The following is a 17,916-nucleotide window of genomic DNA, read 5'->3' on the forward strand; positions in this document are numbered from 1 at the left end:
GTGGGGAAGCTGGAGGGCAAAAAGAGAAAGCCTATCCCTTTCTCTGTGCTACGTCCTTCCAGCTTCCAGTGATTGCTTGCTCCTCTGTGACTAAAAATCTTATTTCCTCTAGAATTATTAAAGGTAGTATATAATTAATACTTCAAAATCATGTGGATTCTGTCTATATAGTATTATGTTTAATAAAAATACATTCTAAGTTTCAAGGAGACAATTTAAAGTCATAGTGTTATTTTAGTACTGGTAAAGTCCCCTGTAAGGTAGTTGACAAGATGGTGATATTAAGTGCAATTCTTCAAAGTAATTGTTCTCATATTCGAGAATTTCTTTGCAAGTATTCTTTTACTTTGAACATTAGCCATATTAAATAGTACTAAATTCATAGGCATAGACTATATGATTTAAAAGAGATCTTATAGATTGTAGATTTATTGATTCACACCTCTCCCTCTGCCCCTGATTGTCCATTGTCTATAGCAGTGGTTCTCATCCTGAGGGTCTTTACCCCCAGGGTCTTGACTCTTTCACAGGGTTGCATATCAGATATGTATATTACCATTCATAACAGTAGCAAAATTGCAACAATGTAGCAAGAAAAATAATGTTATGGTTGGAAGTTGACCACATCATGAGGAGCTGCATTAAAGGCGAGAACCCCTGATCTATAGCATATGCATATGCTTTATGCGGCAGTGGTTTCCGTATAAGTGAACTGAGATCTTGATTCCTATGGTACATATTCCTGTTTTGCTCTCTGGTGCAATAAGATAATTCTATACCCTCCCCTGATTGCTAACCTCTAAGTGTTGTAGAATTGCTGTGGTCTTTGTGTCCTTGTGCTGACTTGCCCTTTCGTTAGCAGCATGTTGTCAGGAGAAGCGTCCCTGGCAATTAATTCCACCTGCTTTCTCTGTCACTTGTTTCTCAGATTCCCATTTAGCAGCTTCCCTTCTGGTGTTCTCTGGTGTGTTGACAGATGCATTGACATGACACTCTGTGAGCCTCACGGTCTGTCACTGTTGTTTTCCCAGCTTTGGACATTAGGTACCAAGTAAATCACTTGTTCATTAGTGTTATGAGGCTAACGCAACATTAAAGTTCTGGCTTTGTGCTTATTTTCCTTAGTTACTAATAGATTTATTTGGTTCATTACAAACTACAATTAGTTGAATTCATGATATAGTTACAATAATGTGCATAGTTCATAGTAAAGATGAACACTTTGCTGTTCGTGTGGCAAACATTCTACCTGCTTTCTAGCAGCCTTGGGAGGTGCTGCTGAAAAGTGAGAGTTACTGGGTGGATCTCACACCAGCCCTGTGAGGTCACCCCACTCCATAGAGAAAGGAATCGAAGTACAAAGTACTTGCAGTGCTGTATGTAATTCATTCTGCTGCATTGCTCTTTATTTGTAATTTCATTATTTTACAAGCGTGGCCTGAAGGGACTATAACTAGGACTCCCCGGCAGAATCACACTACATCACAGATACAGTTGTCAGCAGATTCCAGTTCACTCACTAATATGCTAAAAGGAGATTTCTAAGCAGCATGCGTTGCCGGAGAACCCCTTCCACATCTTAATGCTGAATAGCACACACAGAACATGAGATGTCCTCGAGTTCTCTGGTGCAGGTTAAATTGATATCAGTGTTTCATGGTTTGATTCTTTGAAAATTGGTGGAGTATTGTTGTTTAAGAAATACCGCATATTTAACCAGACTTTGCCATCTAGTTATATTAGTATGCAAGTGTGCATGTGCCTGTGTGTGTACATGTACATGTGTGCACATGTGTGTGTGTTTTGATGGTGGGCTTTTTTTTCTTGTTTGTTTTTGGATAGGATCCATCACATAGTCAAGGCTATCCTCAAACTCATAGAAGTTCACTTATTTCTGCCTTCTAAGTGCTGGAATTAAAGTCCTATAGCTCCAGGCCTAGCCTTAGTCACATTAGTTCTTGAAGTTGAATCATTTTAATTTGTGAGTTTAGGCCAACTTAATATATATTTATTCTTAAAAATTTATCTCTTACTTTATGCTTGTTTATTTTGAGGAGTCCCATTGTTTTTATCCTAAAGCATTGCATTCCAATTATTATGAAGGGCTAGATTCTCTTCATTGGTTTAATTAATAATTTTAGGAAATAACTAATGAAATGATTAGAAAAGAATCTGTGAACTGTATATTCAACACATAGACCTTGCATATAGAACCTGGAACTTAAATCTTTTCATTTATGATTTTAGGTTTTCTAATTACAAAATAAGTAGTTTATTTGCAATAGCTGAACTGTTTGAGAAAGAGCCTGGGGTGGTGGCTCACGCCTTTTAATCTCAGCACTCCTCTGGGAGGCAGAGGCAGACAGATCTCTGTATGTCTGTGGCCAGCCTGGTCTGCAGAGTGCAGAGTCCAGTACTGTTACACAGAGAAACCCTGTCTCAAAAAACAAATAAACAAACAAGTTAGTATATGAGGTTTGTTTATTTGTCTGTTTTAGTGGTTTGTTCCCTCTTGTCTAGAAGGTGCTGTCTTTGGGGGAATGTAGCTGTACCTTTTAGAATGTACTCAAGTAGTAACATTTTCACAACATTGTTTGCTTGTATTTTGCCAATAAGAAGGCTCAGATTTGGTCCGAGGGTCTGTCTTTTATTGCTATTGAGAGCACATTGAGGTTTATGTGCAGGTAGTGGGGCGGGCAATAACTATGTGCTTGACCCTGTTCAGAAGCTTCTGACTCATGAAGTGTGAAGCAGATGTTCACATGGTCAAGTTAAGCTGCACAGTGAGCTCCCTGGACAAGATGCAGCAGCATTGCTGCTCACTGCATAGCCATTTTGTCCCTGGAGGGAGGCCCTGTCAGTAGCTGATCTTGGTGGCATGGCATTCTCAGATCTGTGACCTTTGCTGTGCATGTGCTCTCACTGTGTCCTTACAAGGCTAAATACTACCGAGTACCAAGTAGTTCAGTGCTGGGTTTACAAAGGGCAGATGTTATAACTGCACACGGAATAGCTCTCAGGCTAGCCCCTTTATCATCCATATGCACTTGCTTTCTATGGCAGACGGCTAGGAATGCCTGGCAGGAGCTTTCCAACTGTGTCTCTTTTTCTAGCTTGCTATAACTTGGTGCTTGAACAGTATAATTTGTTTCTTCTCCAGAATGTAGACCCCTCCTCCTAAAGTCATGTGCCTCCACCCTTTCTGTGTTCTTGCTCCAATAGATCCTTTATAATTTTTGTCTGTGTCTCTGTTTTTTCTATTGCCTTTGTTAATTTTACAGTTGATTGCTTCTAATAATTTATAATGGAAGGTAAATTTACATGCTTTACTTGTCATATATGATCCCAATTTAACCTTTTAAAGAAAAGGCATATTAAAGTATTAAAATTCTAGGTATAATTTGCTACTTCCAAAATTTATAGCTTGACATACTCTTATAAGGACACAGTGAGGCTGCCTCAAAACAAACAAACAAAAACACCAGAACATGCACACAAAAGACCTGTAACTAATTTTCTAGTTTTTTAGTATCTACTGTTAACCAAAATTTATAAAATGATAATTAGCATCAAAAAATTTATAGTCACCGTGAAAAGGTCTGGGGCCAATACATTCTGTACAATTTGAGGAAAGAAATGATTACATGTCGTGAAGTAGTGGGAATTCGCAGAAACCGTGCTATTGAGAATGAGGTAGACGCATGTAAAGGTGTTAGAGTGCCTGATAAGATTAATAAATTATATTCTGCTTATACCTCCCAAAGCCTTGGTGGGTGGGGATAAAGCAGTTGAAGTTCAGAATCATTACCAAAATCTAGTGAACTCCGCACAGACTGCCCTTTTAGTCAGGGACATTTCTTCCTAAACCACTAGAGTTAGGCCAGAGCTGGTAATGACTCAGCCACTTCACAGCAGTCTTTTAGTCTAGATGCAGAATTCTTTGTGCTATTTCTGCTGCTTTGGCCAAGCCTTTCAATCGGTCTACTTAAATTTGAGCATACTATGCACATAAAAACACTAGCTGTGACTTCCCCTAAAGTACAGAGGGTTGGTATCAAATGTCACATGCATGTTACTGTGAACTTTCCTTGGCTGGGGAAGAGGATTATCCACTGAGCAGCCCTCAGCATGATGGGAGTTAACAGTCCTGTCACTGGAGGGTGATGATAGTTGGAAAGCATAGCAGATGCAGGTTAAGGCTAGGACAGATACTCTGGTTCAGAAATTCAACTCAGCTAGGCTCAGCAGAAAGATTTCCTGCTCAGAGTCCTAGGGTAGAGAAAGAAAGACACAATTTAAGAGTGTGTCAAGCGGAGAAGCATGTTAGAGAATATATAAATGTCTATTACATAAAGTAAAAGTTTTATTGGTCTTATTTTTTCGGCTCCATAAAGGTTAGGAGGAAATATCTTGAGGACTAAATATGCTTTTCTCATCATATATAAGACATTTGAAAAAGACGACAATCCAAATAAGTGGCTAAAATTCATATTTCTATTAATATATGTTGTAGGGTTTGCTCTGTCTGAACCTAATCAGCCTTTATTTATTTATTTATTTATTTATTTATTTACTTATTTATTTAATTTATATATATATTTATTTATTGTATGTGTTTATGCCTGTGTCTGTGTTAATGCAGATGCCAGACATAAAGGATTCTCTGGAGCTAGAGTTATAGGTAGCTGTGAGTTGCCTATATGGGTACAGGATCTGAACTTGGGTCCTCTGAAAGAATAGTAAAGGCTCTTTACCACTGAACCATCTCTCCATTCCTGGTGTTTTGTTTTGTTTTAATTTTTTTGTCAATATAGATGTGAAATAATCTCCTAAACCATAGTTTTCTTGAATTGAAATACACTTTGAATCTGTTCACATACAGAATTTTCCAAGTCACATTATTTATGTAGCTACCTGAAGTGATTGGGCTATGGACTAGGGAGAGTCGTTGGTCCTACTGAGTCTCTCTTGAGTTTTAAAAATGAGAAAGGTGCTATTGATGTTGATCAGGTATGTGTTAGGTGATCGGCGTTGTCCGTGAGGAAACCGATGGACAGATAGATGACGTGACTGTGTAAAGCCACAGAACTATAGAACAGTTAGGGCATCTTGCACACATTGGTCTTGAGCCCTAGTTATGTGACTCGTATTTTGCTGGTGTGATAGAAGTACTGTGGCTCCTGTCAGCGGATGTGTCACATTTCACATTCCCTCCATAATTAGGATTTTAGGCATTTTCCACCTTCGTTTTCCAGATTTTTATAACTTTTTTGTACTTTTTCTACAGACTTTTTCAGGTTTGATTCGCTGTTCCTTGGTTATCCACTGGGGAATCACTATTGCTTAGTGAACAAGTGTTTGGTGTTGGGGTGGACAGAGCTGTGATGTCAAGGAATGAAATGATAGTCCTGATGGTCTCCCCTCCTGTAGGGTCTGTTTTGTCCACAGATGGTCTCTTCTGCTTCTCTGGAGGAGCATGCATGGCCTGTCACTGCTTCTTTTTCACAGCCAAGCTGAAGTTCTTTCTAGGGATGGCTTTCCAGTGTTCTAGTCTCTGGTTTCCGGGGCATTTCTGAACAGTGGTCCTTGCCCTGCCATGATGGATGAGGTTAATAGTGCATGCTCTAGTTCACACCCCGGGCCAGTATAGCTATGCCCTGGACCTCCATTTGACCCAGCTAAACCTTGAGTCTTCCTTATATTTTGTTGAAGAGTGAACTCAATATTGTGTCTTCAGCTCTCAGAGGAATCACTGTCATGAGGGCAGCACTTCTTTCTGTAACAGTAAGTTACAACTCCCGGGAAAGGATGCTGGATAGCAGAGGCTGCTTGCTCTGAGGTGTACCCAGGTGGCTTCCTTACTAATAATTTCTGCGTCTGTAGATTTGGGGAAGGATCTGAGTTTAGTAGCACAGCTTCTTTGGATGTCCAGCTTTTCTTGTTTGGGTGTCAGGCAGGCCTTCTAGTAAGAACACTTTTCTCTTTTGAATGACATGTACCTTGGTTGGTCTGAGCTGATGTACTGACTTTTGTTTTGGTTCCAGAATGTGGATCTGGTCAAAGAAGCAGCTTGTGGTCACCTTTGTGGTCTCCTTGGTTGCTCAATGCCCTATGGCTGTTATCCATTGGATTCATGTTCTTACTATAGATGTTTCCACTGTGGTTCCCATGAGACCATGCTGTCTGATTTTTATCCTGTTAATGTGCCTGCTTCCTCCTGATTCCAGCAGGAACAGCTTGTAGTCCAGAATGAGGAATGGATCAAGAACAACTTGATGTTTAATCATCTTCTGTCAGTCCAAAGAGAGCATGTTTCTTCTGTCTCTTTCTGAACTCCAAGGGAATAGTGTACTTTGATTGGCCAGAGCAAACTAGTGAAGGTGAAGGTGGTAGAAGGAAGGAGTTGTGAGGATGCACAGCATCCTGAGGGTCATAGAGAATGCTCAGTGTGGTTTCTTCAGTGAACAACGTAAAGCAGTTTTTGCCTTTACAGGCATATAGCCTAGAGACATAGGACCCCAGGAAGGTATGTAAGTATGTTGGTGAGCATGTCACACTTTTCAAAACGGTTTGAAGTATTCTATTTTGGTCATATTAAAAGCCAGAGTTCCTACAGTGGTCTAAAATACTCTATAACATCTGCTGGTGGCTTCACTTCTTTGTGGCCTGAACTCAGTCATTGCTTCCCTGTGTTAGCATGTGCTGAGAAACACTCTGCTTTTGGCTGCTTCTTCTGACTGAACAAGAAATGCTACTTTCATGAGACTCCTGGGTTCCCTAAAGGGTACATCATAATTCTGTCTATAGACAGTAGTCACAGGAAAAATGAACTAAATTTATTATTTTTTTCTCTAGGTTGCATCCCAGCGCATAAGCTCAGTAGACCTCTCGTGTTGTAGCCTTGAACATCTGCCTGCCAACCTCTTCTACAGCCAAGACCTTACTCATCTCAATTTAAAACAAAACTTCCTGAGGCAAAGCCCCACTCTCCCAGCTGCCAGAGGACTTGGTGAACTGCAAAGGTGAGCCTGTTGAAGTGCTGCAATCCGTCAGAAGAGCCTAGCTGGGAGTTTGCTCTTGACTATCCTTACACGTCTATTTTCCCCTCAGAAGACAAGATAAAATGACTTTCTTATACAGTGAGGACAATATCGATTATCACTCTGAAATTTTCCCTAAGGATTCCTGCCTTTAAAATTTTTAATTGTAGTTATTCATTGGGTAGATTTACAAAAGAGCAGTGCTTTTTAAACATTCTCTAGAATATCTGCAAATAGGTTGTGAGAAATTAATAGTCTTTAGTGTGCTTCTTCTAACTTCAAGAGTCTGTTAAGAATACATTTTTTTGTTTTGAAATTTTTGGATCAGTTTTTTTTTTTAATGAAAATACTTATCTTAGAAATATAAGAACCAAGGTTTAAATCCGAAACACAGTGGCATCTGGAGGTTGGGTTGAGTCGTGTGTGAAGGCAGGGTATTCTGCCCCATTACTACTAGAAGCATCTTTAAAGCAGGTCTCAGAGTTTGCCATATTCTTTGCTTTCCCCTTCTGGAGTAATGACCAACCTTGATTCTGTGGGAATGAACCACCTCATTAGAGCATGTAGAGACTGTACTGGAAAAGGATGTAGCTATGCTCAAGGAGCAGTTGGGTTCATATCTTTTTAAGTGGCTGATATGGTTAGAGAAAATGCCATGCTAACCAGTCATTTTGATTATATATTTATGGTTTTTAACACCCAGAAAGAAAAATCAAACCAATTTTATTGTAAAATCTGTATATTTAATAGCAAAATAAAATGGTATTCTTTAAAATTTAACATTTTAAAATTAGTGCACAAATAGACTTCATTGCACCATTTCTGCGGACCTTTGCGTCTTCATACTTTGTTCTAATTTTTCTCCTCTCTGCCTCATCACACCCTAGGCCCAATCCCTAAGAGAGTGCTTTAGTTGTTCTTTCAACTGTTGTGAATATTTTTTAATACCGTACTTAAGTTTGACAACTGGTATCTTAGAATAGAAAGGGGCACTGGATTCATTTTTAACTAAGCCCATTTGAGGGGTGAGGACTGTGGGATATCCAGGCAAATTCCAGTTAGTAATGATCCGAGGAGGAAATTAGATTCTGGGACTAGAGAATGACTCAAGGGGTTTTCAGTCAATAGGTGATGTTTTCTTCTTTAAGGAAATATGGCAAAAATGTTAGCATTTGACAAATGCAATTGTAAATACCTGGATGACATTATTTTCTCCATTCTACTTAAATGTTCCGTAGTAATCCAAAATTAAAGCGTACATAAGATGAGTTTCTTGTCACTTGCAGAACATTCACAAAACAGTCAGCATCTGTGAAATGATCGCATATCCAGATGGCCCTCAGTTAAGTGGGATCTGGGCCCTGCCTTGACTGTTGTTTCTTTCAGACGCACCTGGTACCACCCCTTCCTTCATTTCCCTCTCCAGCTTTCCTGAATGCACACTTCCCTCTCTGCCCTGTACCTGCCCTGTCATCTCCTGGGCATTGGAATTCTGTGCAGAATCCCACTACAGTTAGCCTGTTTCTTGTATAAACCTAAATGAAATGTATAAAAACTTTTTTGTGCTTTAAAAAAAGTGTATACGTATTCCTTATTAAAATAATGCTATATATAGAATTTTAAAATTCTGCTAAAGGTTTATAACAAATAGTTCTCTAAATTTCCAGTACACTGCTCCACCTATGTTTTACTTTTGTGCCATTTGGATCTGTTGTTTTCTCTAATCTCCCTAACTACTATGCACATACTGCCATGCTGGACATTCTGTCCTGGTTTGCTACCTTAAGAAGGTGAGGCCTTGTTTCTTCTGTTGTCTCACACCCCTCCTGCCTCATGCTGCATGCACAGACAGCTCTTTCCCCATTTTCCTGAATGATCCAGTTGGTTTCACTGTTACCATGTTAACATGGACCTGTTGCTCCCACCTAAGGAACTTAGTTCTGTGCTAACATTTCTGATGCTGGCTTCACTAGTGTCTCCCCTTTTCATTTGTATTCCTTTTTTCTTTCCTTAGCTCACGTAGTCTTCCTGACAGAACTTAGCACTCTTCCAAACACCTATTACTTGGATACTGCTCCTTTTCTGGAGCTGGTATAGGTATTTGTCTTTTTGTCTGTTAACTAGCAAAGACAGTGAGTACATCTTTTCCTCAGGATACGTCAGTTCCATGTGAGAGGCTTCCGTTGGCTTCTTAATGATGCATGCCAAGATTGAGAGGGTGTGGAAGAGAGCCAGAATCTCAAGGTTATACATGTAGATTTTTGTCTAGTCCTCTTGTTTGCTGTGCCTGATGTCTTTGAACCAGTAATTCTCTGGGTTAGTTTCTTTGGAAATAAACTCTTTGGCTGGAATCGATGAGATCTAATGTCTCCTTATGCCCCCCCCCCCCCCCCCCCGTGTGTGTCTGTGACAGAAAAATAGGACAGGCATACACAGGCATGGATATCCTGGTGGGTTCCTCCCAGATACACAGGTCCATGTAACTGCTGCCCATATTGAGAAATAGATTGTTATCACCATACAACAACCCTCTCCCTGCGCCCTTGTTAGCACTCATGATCTCTGTCCTGACCTCTGACACTGACTCAATCTTACCTGCTTATATAGTAGACATAAGTGGATCATATAGTGAGTGCATGTATCCAGTTTCTTTCTTATATTACTCCTTGTTAAAAGCAAAACAATGTTTATCTTGGTATTTAGCTCAGCAGTCCAGACTGGCCGGCTCAAATGACCTGTATCACATTTTACATTATATAAGCACTGTTTTCTTCTCTGTTGCCTTAAGGTTGAACAGGTGTGGCTAAGAGACTTGGTCTGTGACATTAGAGATGCTGGGCTGACATTATGTTGCCCTTAAGAAAACAAACAAAGGAGACTTCAAACTAGATCCTTCTTAAACAACTTACTATGCAGTACTTGTGTGACATCCATTGTTCAAATTTGTTTTCAAAGTAATAAGTAATAAACACCCTCACACACATAAAGACATATATATTGATGCTAGTGACAAAAATTATAATATATATTTGTATTTCAGAAATCACTAATTACATTTTTAAGTTACAGTTTTCGTAAGCTCATTCTTTGCTGGCATACATGCTTTTAAAAAAAGACTTATGTGTATGAGTTTTTTTGCTGCATGTAAGTATGTGTTAAATAGAAGTTACTTGAAAATGTTTTGCTTGTCTTGGATTGCTTTGTTCTCACTGTTATTCATAAACATGGGTGGAAGCCCTCGTTCTAACTCTTGCACTTTGTCAAGTGCTATAGAGAAGCAAAGCTAGCACCAGTAGCCAGACTGCTCTGGAGTGGGGCTACTTTCATAGGAAGAATACTAACTTTTGTTTTAAGGTATTTTGTTATTTAAGAATTTCTTGCCTGCATATATTGTACTTTAATAAAATCCACCACTACCACCTCCCCTCTAGTTCCTCTCCAAGTTCTCCCACCCACTTTTGCCTCCCAACTTAATGTGCCCCCTTATTTTCTTGAAAATAGGTTATTTTCTCACATAAAATATCCTGATTACAGTTTCCCCTCCCTCAGCTTCTTCCAGTCCCTCCCCTTCTCCCCTCCCCAACTGGATAAACTCCCCTTTTCTCTCTCATTAGAAAAGTATAGGCTTCTAACAACAAAGTCAATAAAATACAGTATGATATAACAAAGACTATCTCTTTGAGGTTGGATGAAGCAAAAGAAAAGAAAAAAAGGAGAAAGAAGAGGAGGAAAAGAGCCCAAGAGAAAGCGCACAGGAATCAGAGTCCCACTTGTCCACACATTCATGAGACCCCAAAAAATACTAAACTGAACGCCATAATATGTATGCAGAGGACCTGGTGCAGGCCCTGAGCTTGCTGCTTCAGTCTCTGTGAGTTCGTATGAGCTTTGCTTAGCTTGTTTGGAGGGCCTTTTTCTCCCGCTGTCCTCCCTCCCTCTTGGCTCTTGCACTCTGTCTACCAGGTCCTCTTCCAGGAGGTTCCCTGAGCTTTGAGGGGAGGGATGTGATGAAGACTGAGTGGAAAGTCAGAACACAGCTGTTCCTAGGTATGGTTGAGCAGGTCTATGGTAGGTGTGAGGAGAGCACAGCCAGAGGCACCTTGAAGGGTCCAGACTGAACCAGACCTTGGTGGAGGTGGAGTTGGGGGGGGGGGTGAGAGAGGAGAGAAGAGGGCAAGGGGATCAAGAGAGATCCAGAAGCTGAACCAGGCAGGAGCCAAGACAGCTTGTGTACCAAGAGGCCAAGTAGTCAAAAAGGATCAGGCTGGGGGAAGGGCAGGGTAGCATAACCCCTGGGAGGGAGAGGTTTAGGGTAGGGGGCAGGGTGAGAAGTTTTGAGAGGAGTCACAGGTACTGAGACTTATCCAAGGTTTGTGGTTCCCTGTCATCTTTCCCATCTGCTACAGGAGGAAGTTTCTTGATGGCTGAGCAAAAGTCTTTCCAGAGTACAAAAGCGTGATGATCAGTCACCTTCTATTGTATGCTCATGCAGATGAGGGACCACAAGCTACCTATCTTATCTGTTGTGGGAAAGGAGGCTCCGGCTTTCCAGTTCACAGGAAGTTTAGTTTGAAATCATTAGTAACTTCACAAAAGTATAATGTAAGGTTTAAGTAAGTGTGCCGTGATTAAGCTAGTCAATGAGTTCAGCGCAAACAAGAGCAAGAAGAGCCCGGGCCACATCTGCTTTAGGAAAGTCATGTTCACAGCTTCTTTCAGGAGTGCGATCCCTGCATTGTTAAGAATGAAAAGTTTTTACACCCCGATAAATCTCTCCGCCGATGCAATAATCAAAATCAAACCAAATTAGAAAAACCCCAGGTTTAATGGATGCCTGCGCTCCTGGGTGGCAGGGGAAGGGAGACTGGAAAACCATGTGTTTGTTTTCTGGGGGACAGTTTAAATAGCCTATGGTCTTGAGCTTTCTTGGAGGTGGTGTCTGGACTGAGGCAACTCCCAGTGGGGAGCAGCCTGAGATGGAACTTTCCACCCAAATATTGGATACACAGATGCTAGGTGCTGGGGTGAAGCCTGGACTCAAACATCCCAGACTCTTTGGGAATAAGGATGTTAGGGACTGGGGTGACACTTCCAACCAAACAAAGAAAGTTCTCTGGTCTAGTATTGTTATTCTGCTCAATTCACATAGTAATTAACTGTTCCCTAAGTCTGTATCTTTTTTTTTTTTTGAGGGGGAAGAGTTTTGAGACAGGGTTTCTCTGTAGCTTTGGAGCCTGTCCTGGAACTAGCTCTTATAGACCAGGCTGGCCTCGAACTCCCAGAGATCCGCCAGTCTCTGCCTCCCGAGTCCGTATCTCTATACACATAGATGAATGTGTCACCACAGCAGCTTTTTCTAGTAGATGATGAGTAATACAGAGACCCACAACTGCTCAGCATCTGGAGAGTAAGAGGCTGTGGAGTGCTCAGTTCTAAATGGTAATGCATATCACAGTCCTTGCCCTGAGATTCAAGGATCATTGAAGAAGAGGAAGTGAAAAGGTTTTAAAGTCAGAGAGAGTGGACGTCTGCCAGAAGAGGTGGCAGCAGAGTCAGAAGCTGGAGAGGGCGATACAGAGATTAGCATAGAACAGGGGCCTACAGCAGAAGGAGTGGAGCCTCTCTGTGTCTCTCTGCACAGCTCATTGTGCGTGGTACAACGACACAAGAAATGGAAACTAATTTTCTAAACTTAGCTTTACATCTCTAACAGTTTGTGTTTTTTGCTTGGGAGAATTGAAACCATTAGTATTCAGCTATTATCAAAAGATTTAAATTTATTCATGTCATTTTGTTAGTTTTGTAGCATTTAATATCATTAGAAATTTGTACTGTAAGTGACTTGAAAACCACTTGAATTATTAATGAATCATTTTTACTATAGCACTGGAACGTGCATATACAAAAAGGATAAGTGTACCATTAGATATTTACACAATATTTCTTTCAGTAGTGATTTGTTGTTTGTTGCTGTTGTTTGAGTGTGATAATTTATTCCCTGGCAGTTTCACAGAATTCTATGCAATAGTTTATAAAAGTTTGTTTTAGACCCAGTCCAGCTGGCCTTGGTGAGTTCCCGATAGAACATCCCATTGTCTCAGTGTGTGGGTGCACCCCTCGCGGTCCTGAGTTCTTTGCTCGTGCTTTCTCTCCTTCTGCTCCTGATTTGGACCTTGAGATTTCTGTCCGGTGCTCCAATGTGGGTCTCTGTCTCTGTCTCCTTTCATCGCCTGATGAAGGTTAATATCCAGGAGGATGACTATATGTTTTTCTTTGGGTTCACCTTCTTATTTAGCTTCTCTAGGATCACAAATTATAGGCTCAATGGGATAAAACCGGACTCCCTGAACATAGCGGACAATGAGGACTGCTGAGAAGTCAAGAACAATGGCACTGGGTTTTGATCCTATTGCACATACTGGCTTTGTGGGAGCCTAGTCTGTTTGGATGCTCACCTTACTAGACCTGGAAGGAGGGGGAGATCCCTGGACTTCCCACAGGGCAGGGAACCCTGACTGCTCTTTGGGCTGATGAGGGAGGGGGAGTTGGTTGGGGGAGGGGGAGGGAAATGGGAGGCAGTGGCAGGGAGGAGGCAGAAATCTTTAATTAATAAATAAATTAATTAAAAAAAGAGAGAGAAAGACCTACATAGAGCTATAATTTATATTTATCCCATCTCTCCCTTTTGACACCAGTTATTTCATTTTATATTTCATGTAAATATACCCCACAAGTAAATTAAAGGATAAGTGAGGTTTTTTGATATAAAAATTTAAAATAATCTGTAATAAGTGAGTTTTTTAAACAAATCCTAAATACTGTTATTTTGAGAAGCTTGAAAAAAAAAGTTTGTTTTAAAAAAAGGCATAGAAATAGTAGTATAACCTTGACTTTTACACATTTGATTTTTGTCTTACTTATAGTATAATTCTCTTTCATAAAGAAACAATTTATTCTGTTTAAGCACTTCACTCAGCTTTGAATTCCTAAAAGGCAGAGATCAGCTTCCCCCAGAGGTGATTCCCAGTGTGAGGTAGACCATTAAGTACCTGTGAATGAGCACATGCTAGGATGGTGGGAACTGCTGCTGGTCACTCACTTCCATGCTGATCACACTCGCCTTTGTGAATGAGCACACGGGAGGATGGTGGGAACTGCTGCTGGTCACTCACTTCCATGCTGATCACACTCTCCTTTGCAATGAGCCTTTGTGGCAACTTGCAGAAGGAAGTGCAACTGGTAATTTGTCATTTTTCTTTGGCTGAAGGTTTGATGGGGGGAAAAAAACTGTATAATGAGACCACTTAAGAAATATGACATGGAAATTTGAAACAAAAAATTGGTAGTAGGAAAAAGAAAGTAAGTTTTAAATGGATAGCATGATAATGTTTTTGTTTTTCGAAAGCAAAAACTAAAACAAAACTCCCAAAGCAAAGCAAAAAGCACTACCAGTCTCTAAAATAGTTCATATTCTCTCTCCACTGCCTTACTAGAATGCGCACCCTATTGCCTTCACCCCTCCAAAGCCAGGTCTGAACTTCTGTCCCATTTCCCCTTCAAAGCATATTTCCAAAGACATTTGGAGAGTCTGGTTATTTCCAGTTCTGTGTGCTTATTTCCTCCTTTGGTTTGTAAACATTCTTACTCTTTTATTACACATACCTCTTACTATGTTCTTTAGAAATATTTTAAATTGACTTCTATTTGTAAATGTCTTGACCATAGGGATGGAATGTCGCTGCTTTTGTGTTCCCTGTTTCCTCTTTATATTTAGCCTAGGGATGAATGGAGGGAGGACAGAGAGGTACAGAGGTTCAGTTATTGGTTTCCCCATCACCAAGGACAGTAGGTTTCCAAAATGCCTTGAGCAATGCAATTCATATATAGCACTATTTAAGGTGGCAGTGGTCCCTTAAAGAAGCCTTTTGATTGTTCATAACGTAATGTGGTACCTAACTATCAATGTCAGTGAACCTTAGGTGTGTATGTTAGAGTTGGGGTAGTATAAATAAGTCTATCACCTAAAACAAGGTCAGAGTTGCTTCCCTTGGAAGGAGTGAATTAAAGACTTGAGAAATGAATTTCGTTCCAAGTAGGTATGAAATTTATATTCACTGAAAAGGAGGGGGGAGTGGTGGGAGAGACCATAAAGGTGTCTGGGCAAGCATGGTGTGATGTAACAGAGTGACCCCTGTAGAGAAGCGAGGTGGAGGAACTCCTAATTCTGCTTCAGTTTCTACATATTTGGTCCTCATGGGATAGGAAACAAATTACCCCATTTCCTGCCCTGTTTTGGGTGGGTGGGGGATTTTAACATTCCAATGGTAGGAAGTTATTAAATTATTTATCCTTACCACACTTTAACATTTGCAGGCTTTGTTTAAGAAATTGTTTTTGCATTTCTCGGAAAGTCATTTCAGTGGTGATAGCACTCATTGCAAACTGGAACAAGAAGTGTCATGTGTTCTGCTCATCTACTAGATTTGGACTGTAATACTTAGGATACTCTTCCACGTAAATAAAGGTTGTAAAGGTTGGAGATGATCACTGAAGCCAGGGGTCACCTATGCAAAGGAATAATATAGCCAGTACCTCATGCTGCTGGAGGAATGGAGATTCCCAGCATGGGGTTGAGACTTGCAGGTTGATGAAGGAATTCCATAGAATGTTTGGAATGCCCCCTCTCCAGTTAGCTGTTACCCACACTGCAGATTTTTGCACAGCTGGGCTTTGCAGCTGGAATTTGGATCCTCTTGGGATGCTTTCCATTTCATAGGCAATTCAAAAGAAAAAAGAATTCTGTTACCCAGATTGTGTTAACTTTGTCAAACTATTGACTTCTTCTCAGATGCTCTTTAACTTTTGTCCCACTTAGGGATAAATATGTGGGGAGTGTAGAGTGTAGTGACTTTAAAAGCCTCTGGTAGATTGTAATTCAGCCATGTAATTCTGCCCAACTCCATTTTTCTGTTTTTTATTAATCTCTGTGCTATCTTCTCCAAGCCTTAACCTAATTTTAAGAGTCTGGTGCCACACACAGCCTTTGCAGTGTTGCTGTTCAGAGTAACAATAGCTGCTCAGTCTGCATCTCCTAGGGGACATCAGGCTAGCGGATGCTCTGCCTTATGGCAGTGGATCGTGAATGTCTTTTTGACTTAAGACTTGGGGACATCTTTAGCATCATTATTGATGGCTTATGAAATGTGTCCTTTGGTGGCCAGTGTAAGCACACTGCTGGAGCAGAACGTTTCTTTGTCTGCCCTTCTCGTTTAATTCCCAGTGTTCACACAATACCTGTGTCACTGTTGTAAGATAAAGTCCCAAGAGAGTTTGTTTTTGTCCTAAGTAACTAATTTTGATGCTGTTTGCCACATGCCATTCAGATGGGAACGGAAGGTTTGGATGATGGCATGGTGCCCGCAGGTTATTGACAGTGGCTGTGTAAAAGGTGGAGCACATCCATCTCTTTCTGGGCAGATGACAGGAAGGGGAGGTGTTATTTTTGTGATAAATACAAAGTTTTTCCTAGATAAATACAAGTATCTCTCTGCTGAGATGCTCTGTGGTTAAACATTAACCAGACTTTACCGCCCTGGGCATTCCTTTTCTATTTGAATTTTGCCTGCTTATTATTTCCCAAGTATTCCCTGTAGTTATATTTTTAAGTCAGTGTTTCCCAAAATAAGGTTCAGGAGGCACCCACGCTAGACACACACTGGTGTTTCTTGGAGTCATTGGAGCCTCTTCTCTGTCCCAGGCTTCAGTCAGAGCCTCCAGTCACAGAGGCAGGAGTCAGAACGCTGCTGTTCTGTCTCCAGTCATCAGCCGGTTGCACCCTACAGTGAGACCCCTCTGAGCAAGCACAACACTCTTCTCTAAGTTCCCACCTTCTACTTCATATGCTGCAGCTCTCTGCTCAAACATTCTGAGTTCCTGGGGCATAGCATCGTGCCTCCTTTCTCATCTGTGTCGTCCACGTCAGCAGTGAGGATTCAGAGGTTGTCAGTGAATGATGCTTTGATGCCAGGATGACGTAGTAGCTATCCTTTGTGACATTTGTGGGGTTGGGTTTTTCTCTATTTCTCCGTGATAAGACGCTTGCGCCTCTCATCTCTCATAGTGCATTCCTGTGACTTAGCTCTCCTCAGTGGCTTTTGCTCATGTACATTTTCTCATTCCTTTGGGGATGTGCTGCTTTGATGTCGAAGGTCTCTGGCTTTCCTCGTATATTCTTGCATGAGTCAACTGTACTTTTAACAAAGCACACTCACCTCTCTGTGTTGAGAAGGGAAATGCTGGTCTGTTTTATGTCTTGTACAGAAATCTTCTAACATTGTTACTTGTCTTACTTGCGCAGTAGTTAATGTGAAACCTCTTCTGAATAGTGTTGGCAGTTAGATCTTCTTCTGGTGGGTAGGTCTGTTGATTAAAAAAAAAGAAAGAATGTGGTCATGGGCAAATAAAGAAAAGAAGCAAGTTCCTTAGAGATTTTAAAGCATAGCATATTCTTATGTTGTCAGTTTGTAAAAGAATCATATGGCATACTTAAAATCTACTGCCTGCTTTTTTCCCACATAATGACTGTCTTGTGATCTAGAGTGTTTTTATTATTAGGGAGGCTGTGTGTAATTGCTCACACCTAGATAGCAGAGTAAACTGTGGAGTTTCTCTCCTTCCACCTTTACACGGATTCCAGGGATCAAACTGGGGTCTCCAGGCTGGTACAGCATCCCCCTTACCCTGTAAGCCATCTTGCCAGGCCTTTGCCATCATCCTTTGAGCTGTCATGTGTGTGTGTGTGTGTTTAACCTAGTATAGGATCTGATCAGTAAGTGCTCTCTCTTGTGTGTGTGTGTGTGTGTGTGTGTGTGTGTGT

General features: G+C 40.8%; 1 protein-coding gene across 1 annotated transcript in view; it reads left to right on the forward strand.

Moving 5' to 3' along the window:
- Phlpp1 (PH domain and leucine rich repeat protein phosphatase 1) overlaps window positions 1–17,916 on the forward strand; it is a 213,939-nt gene that overhangs the window by 111,190 nt on the left and 84,833 nt on the right. Inside the window, exon 5 of the mRNA XM_005348305.3 lies at window positions 6,856–7,022. Within this exon, the coding sequence (XP_005348362.2) occupies window positions 6,856–7,022 (167 nt within the window). The remainder of the gene's footprint in view (window positions 1–6,855; window positions 7,023–17,916) is intronic.

This window comes from Microtus ochrogaster, chromosome 6, assembly GCF_000317375.1.
Source record: "Microtus ochrogaster isolate Prairie Vole_2 chromosome 6, MicOch1.0, whole genome shotgun sequence".
Classification (NCBI taxonomy): domain Eukaryota; kingdom Metazoa; phylum Chordata; class Mammalia; order Rodentia; family Cricetidae; genus Microtus; species Microtus ochrogaster.